General features: G+C 49.9%; 1 protein-coding gene across 2 annotated transcripts in view; it reads left to right on the top strand.

The window, feature by feature from the left end:
* Positions 1–5,860: 5,860 nt before the first annotated feature.
* RLF (rearranged L-myc fusion) overlaps positions 5,861–6,101 on the top strand; it is a 53,398-nt gene continuing 53,157 nt past the window's right edge. For both annotated transcript variants that reach the window (XM_010576295.1, XM_010576294.1), the window contains exon 1: positions 5,861–6,033. In XM_010576295.1, the coding sequence (XP_010574597.1) occupies positions 5,881–6,033 (153 nt within the window). In that variant the 5' untranslated portion in view covers positions 5,861–5,880. The remainder of the gene's footprint in view (positions 6,034–6,101) is intronic.

The raw sequence follows: 6,101 nt of genomic DNA, 5'->3' as shown, positions 1-6,101 counted from the left end.
TGAACCTTAAGGCAGGGACTAGGGGAATAACATTTTTTGTAAGTGAAGATGAGGTTCAAGACCACCTGAGGAATCTGAACATACATAAGTCCATGGGACCTAACGAGATGCATCCTAGAGTCCTGAGGGAACTGGCTGATGTAGTTGCCAGGCCACTCTCCATCATATTTGAAAAGCTGTGGCAGTGAAATGAAGTCCCCAGAAACTGGAAAAAGGGAAACATCACACCCATTTTTAAAAAGGGTAGAAAGGAGGACCCAGGGAACTACCGACCAGGCAGCCTCACCTCCACATCCACTAAGATCATGGAACAGATCCTCCTGGAAGACATGTCGAAACATATGGAAGACAGGGAGGTGACTGAAGACAGCCAACATGGCTTCACCAAGGGCAAATTGTGCCTGACTAATCTAGTGGCTTTCTACAACAGAGTGACTACATCAGTGGACGAGGGAAGAGCTATGGATGTCAGCTACCTGGACTTCTGTAAGGCCTTTGATATGGTCCCACACAACATTCTTGCCACTAAATTGGAGAGATATGGGTTTAATGGATAAATTGTTAGGTGGATAAGGAACTGGCTGAATGGCCACGTCCAAAGAGTTACAGTCAATGGCTCAATGTCCAAGTAGTAAGGAGTGGTGTACCTCAAGGATCTGTACTGGGACAAATATTATTTAATATCTTCATTGGTGGCACAGATAGTGGGATTGAGTGCACACTCAGCAAGTTTGCAGATGACACCAAGCTCAGTGGTGCTGTTGATACGCAAGAGGGAAGGGATGCCATCCGGGGCGACTTTGACAGGCTTGAGGAGTGGGCCCGTGCAAATCTCATGAAGTTCAACAAGGCCAAGTGCAAGATCCTGCACCTGGATCTGGGCAATCCCCAGTATCAGTACAGACTGGGGGATGAATTGAGAGGAGCCCTGCAGAGAAGGACTTAGGGATACCAGCTGACAAAAAATTGGATATGAGCTGGCAATGTGCGCTTGCAGCCCAGAAAGCCAACTGTATCCTGTGCTACATCACAAGAAGCATGGTCAGCAGGTGGAGGGAAGTGACTCTCCCCCGTCTACTCTGCTCTCATGAGACCCCACCTGGAGTACTGTGTCCAGCTCTGGGGTGTCCAGTATGAAACAGACATGGACCTGTCAAAGTGGGGCCAGAGGGGGGACACAAGTACAGAGTACAACCTTCATGCCTGTGGTGCATGAAACACATTAGAACACTTTCTTTGAGCATCGTTTATACTAGAAATGTTACCTGCAGGCTTTTATGGGGTAGAAAAAGTGCAATTGCTTTTTAGACCACTGATTGTTCAGCTCATTGGTCAAAGTAGAAGGGCCTTTCAGTTGTGCCTGGAGGGCAAAAAATTGCTGACAGAAAGACTCAAAGAGAGGGGCAAAGACAGAATGAGAACTAGTCACCCCTCAGGAAAAAGAGCTGAGACTCATACTGCATGCTGTTGCATTTCTGTGGCTCTCCAGGGAATGTGCCACCATTGCTGGCAGGAGCAGCAAAGAAACTGTGCTTCTGTGGCTGCAGATATACAGAAGAAAGGAATGGATGAAAGAAAGAAATGGCAGAGGCAGAAAGCAATCTAAAATGGAAACATCTTTCAAACAAATGGTATTTCATACTTTGGCTTTTCCTGCCTGTAAGAGATGAGTTAGGCGACTTTCCAGCAGTGGGCCACTGGTGTTACTGGATACCTACTGGAATGTCCAACCCTGATGGTAGCTCCCTGCATTGCATACAGATTCCTGACTCTTCAGCTGTACTCCTCTGGCAATGCACAGTCCTGATTTTGACAGACTTTCTTAATGGTTGTGGTACTCTGCATAAGTGAATGTGTGTTTTTCTCCTCATATGACCACATTTTTTCTTCTCTAAAATCTTTTTGAAGCTAAATATCCATGACTGATGACAGAAGCAGAGAACTGAAATACTAGTTGTGGCATAACAGCCTGAAGTTAAAGTGAGCATAATTCTAAAAAGTCTGTAAATTCATACAGGTTTTTCTTGCCACCACCTCATGCCAGTGAAACACGTATGACTAGCTAGGACAAAGACTGCTTTTAGCAGAGCAGAAATAGGGAGGGATGTTGGTTAGACCTCTTGGTTAGACTCACAGATGGGTCTGTCCTTTGGATGAGCAAGAGTTGAGTGGGGGTCCCTTGATTTGACTCACAGGACTGGCCCTTTGCTCTGCTCCCTCTTCAGTACGCACTCACCCCAGACCTGTTAAAGCTTCTGTGACAGACTTGTAGAAAAGGTGGCCACTGAAGCCACATTTTATTTTAATGTAATTTTAAAATTTACTATTAATTCCATTATCTCTCATTAAAAAAAAATCCAACCAATGAAACCTTTTATACCTTTTTATGTATATATATACATATATATATATGTAACTACATTATAAAAAGTGCATGTAAACAAAAAGATTGGGCTTCAGATGGTAACCAGTGGCAAGGAGTTGTTAAATCCCAGGTACCCCTGCGGGACAGAACATGGCTAATGACAATGTCCTGGCCCTAAGGGCCTTTAATGTTTCTCCAGGGTAAAGGGAAAGGTTTATCTTCCAGCTACTTCAATGGCTCTCATACATGTATGTAAGTATAAGCACGTATTTTATCTATCCATACATATGTATGCATTTAAACATGTATAACTAACAAATATGTACAAAGTTGTACAAACACATATAAAATGCATTTATCCCTGTTATATATACGGATGTGCATGTAAACACTCCACTGATCCTCCACCGCCCTCTATGCAATGCCTACCGTTCGCCTCCAGGTGTACTCAGATCCCTATTTTTTCCCTCTGCATGTCTTCAGTGCTCCATCACGCTGCTGGAGGATGAAATGCAGAGACTTCCCTCTGCGCCAGCCTCACATAAACAGGAGTGCAGAACTGAGACACGTGATGAGGGGAGAAGGTTAAAACCATCAGAGAGGAGCGATGGAAAAGAGGCCTTTCTACAAGGATCTTTCCTCCTCCCTCCTTTCCTAATAGCTGCTGGGAGACATACAAGCTTCAAAGTCGTATGTACTGCCTCTCAGGTTGGCTCTTCACTGCAGCTGCTCCATGTAATGGATGTCCTGCAGGATCACACAGTTGGCGACTCTTCCCCAGTGCCTGGGGGTGATGGGCAGGGGAGCTGCCAGCATGCAGAGGGCCTGACAGCAGGCTATGGCAGCCTACAGTTAACAGAGTGTCAGATGTGCTAGGTCAGGTGTGTCTGGCAGGCTGCTGTGGTTCTCTTCTGAGCACGGTGTGAGAGAGAAACCAAGGACTAACACTCCCCAGGGGCCATCACAAGCCTGCCAGCCCTACCAACTGATTTGATGCCCTGGTTGCTCTTTGTCGACTGTGTATCTGCCATGAGGGGTCCATTCCGGCCTCCTCCCACTGCCAGAAGAGGTGTTGGCATTGACAGTGCAGGCCTGGTAGATGTCCCTTGCCCCTTCCAGCTGAGAGGAAGGACAGCAGGACATAGGCAAGCTCAGAGGAGAGGATGACAACCTCTCTGGCCATGCGCTCACCTTCTTGTGCTCCTGGCCCCAGATTCTGTACCAAACTAAAAAAATGGCAGTAGAATGACAGAATAATTCTGATTGGAAAAGACCCCAGGAGGCTTCTAGTCCAAGTTCCTACTCAAACCAGGGTCAGCTATGAGGTCAGGTGAGGCTGTACAGAGCTTTACTCAGTCTTGCCTTAGACATCTCTAAGAGGAGAGACTGCACAAGCTTTTTCAGCACCCTATTCCACTGCTTGACTGTCCTCAGAGTTAAAAAGTTTTTCCTTATATCCATGGCCCCATATAATGTCTTGTGCAAGGAAGGGACTTTCCCAGATTCTGGAAAGGATGAAGGGTGCATTCTGAAGGTGGAACAATAACCCTCCCCCCCAGCAATAGACTTCTCGTACTTAAAGACTGTTGTTCACCCTACCATGCGATCCAGACTGGTATCTAGGAGACACCCTCTCCCAACAAGAAAACTACAGAACCATTTAACTTGTAGGACAATAATGGGGATGTGCAAAAGCTCATGGGCAGATCTGTGGCCCGGGAGCTCCAGGCTCTTGTTTTACATCTCTCCTTTCCAGGACACCTCTTAAGGCCCCGCGGCTTTGGCTTTAAATCTGCAGGGGGATAGTTTTACCATTCCTAACTCATCTCTTAGTTTTCCCCCACCTCTCCAAACATTAAGCATTCCACTTGCTTCGTACCACAAAGCTATGAGCTGAAATCACACAACTTGCTTGCAGGTAGGGAAAGCATCCCAAATGGTTTCATGTCAATTCACCCCAGGTCTTCCTGACTTCTCCACTCCTCTCCCTTTCTCATTTGCCTTGCAGAGGTTGAGCTGGGAAAAAGGCAGGTAATTCTTACCAGATGGACAGAGACATGTTTCCTTCCCGCTGTTCATGCCCAATTAGGTAGAGTATGACAAGGAAAAAGAGAGTTCCCATCTCACTGGAGGGTAGAAACCCCAACCAGATGCTCATAAGCAAGCCAAAGGACCTCCTGACATAAATTCTCAAATCAAAAAAGGAGATAGCACACCTTTGAGCTACCCAGACTAAAACCAAAGGAAAATGTTTTGTTTGTTGGGTTTTGGTTGTGGGTTTGGTTTTTTTTTCCCCTGCAGAAACAGCTAGGACTTCACCTCCCCTCCTTCCTAAGCCACACAAATGAAGGAAGCCAAAATGCCTGTCAGCATATTTCTGGCCTGGGAGCTCCATGCAACTGCATACCATTTCAGCCTCTACTTTGGAGTGGCCTTCATGGATTCCCTTCGCAGTCAGATGTGGTAAAAGCAAGCCTTACTGGCACTGATTACTTCCTGCAAGATTTCACAACTGCTGCTGCTAGGCTTGCCCTCCTGTTTTTTTACCTTGGCAGGTCAACTTGTCAACCAGAGGGCTCTGCAGCAATGCACTGCAGAGCTTCCTGACCCATGGGTGTACCATGTTACTTCATGGGACATGCTGCAAGTTGCAAGTTCTTGGTAGAAGCTATTTACTGTTCTCCTGGTTACCATATTTGGCTGGGCATCAGACCCTCCAGGGCTTTCCTCAAATCATGAATGTTCTGCTTTCAACAATGTGCTCTTAAACAAGAGATTAAAATAAACGCAGCCTAAATTAAAAAAGTTGACTCTCCCCTGTGTCCGTCATTATCTTCAGCGGATTCTTGCTCTGCAATTACCTTTATAACACACGGGTACCTACCTACTGGTGCTAGTTCTGGGACCAGCAGCAGGCTGAAAACTTCCAGCCCCTCCCCGTGACCTTCTCCTAAAGGCCCGGAGGAACACCGGTACCAATATCTACCAGGGTGGTGTCGCGTTTCTGCGTGGTAGCGGGTGAAGAAGCTCCCGGGAAGACGCCCCGCGCAACCCCAATCCACAGACCGCGCGGAGAGCCACGCTCAAGCCACAGCGGGGCTGGCCCGCGCCCGGCCCGCGCTGCCGCCGCGCTCCTCCCCTGCGCTCCCGCGCAGGTCGCCCCTCACCCGGGCCGGGACCGAGGCCGCCCGCGCTGTGCTGCCAGCCCCAGGCCCTGGTGGGCGAGGCGCGCGACCACTGCCGGCGGGAGACGGACGGCCCCGCCCCCTGGTCCCTCCTCCTGGTCCCTCCCCCTCCTCCTCCTCCTCCTCCCCGCAGGAGACCTGCGCGCCTGCGCTGGGCTCCCGTCGCGTCACGTGACCCCGCTCGACGGGAGGGATCCGCTCGCTGCCCCAGAAGGCGGGTCGCGTGGACAGCGACACGCGCGTCGTGTCACGTGATGCTGTCCCAGGACGATGATGTCAGTGGCTACCGGTCACGTGATCCTTGCCTACGCGCAGTGGGGCCGGGTGCAGATGGCGGACGCTGAGGCCGAGGCGGCTCCGCGGCCCGAGATGCAGCGGCTGGTGGCGGCGCTCCGAGCCCGCCTCTGGCAGCTGCAGACGGAGCTGCGTGAGCAGGAGGTGTCGGAGGCTTCGTCCCGCGCCTACTGCCGGGGCTTCTGCCAGGTAGGGGCCGGGCAGGGGTGGGCCGCGGCGCGGGCTGCAGGCAGGGTTGCCGGGGCCGCGGCGGGCCC

This window comes from Haliaeetus leucocephalus, unplaced genomic scaffold (assembly GCF_000737465.1).
Source record: "Haliaeetus leucocephalus isolate CR32 unplaced genomic scaffold, Haliaeetus_leucocephalus-4.0 Scaffold517, whole genome shotgun sequence".
Taxonomy (NCBI): Eukaryota; Metazoa; Chordata; class Aves; order Accipitriformes; family Accipitridae; genus Haliaeetus; species Haliaeetus leucocephalus.
Note: the sequence above shows the minus strand (reverse complement) of the source record. Positions and strands in the feature narration are given on the sequence as shown.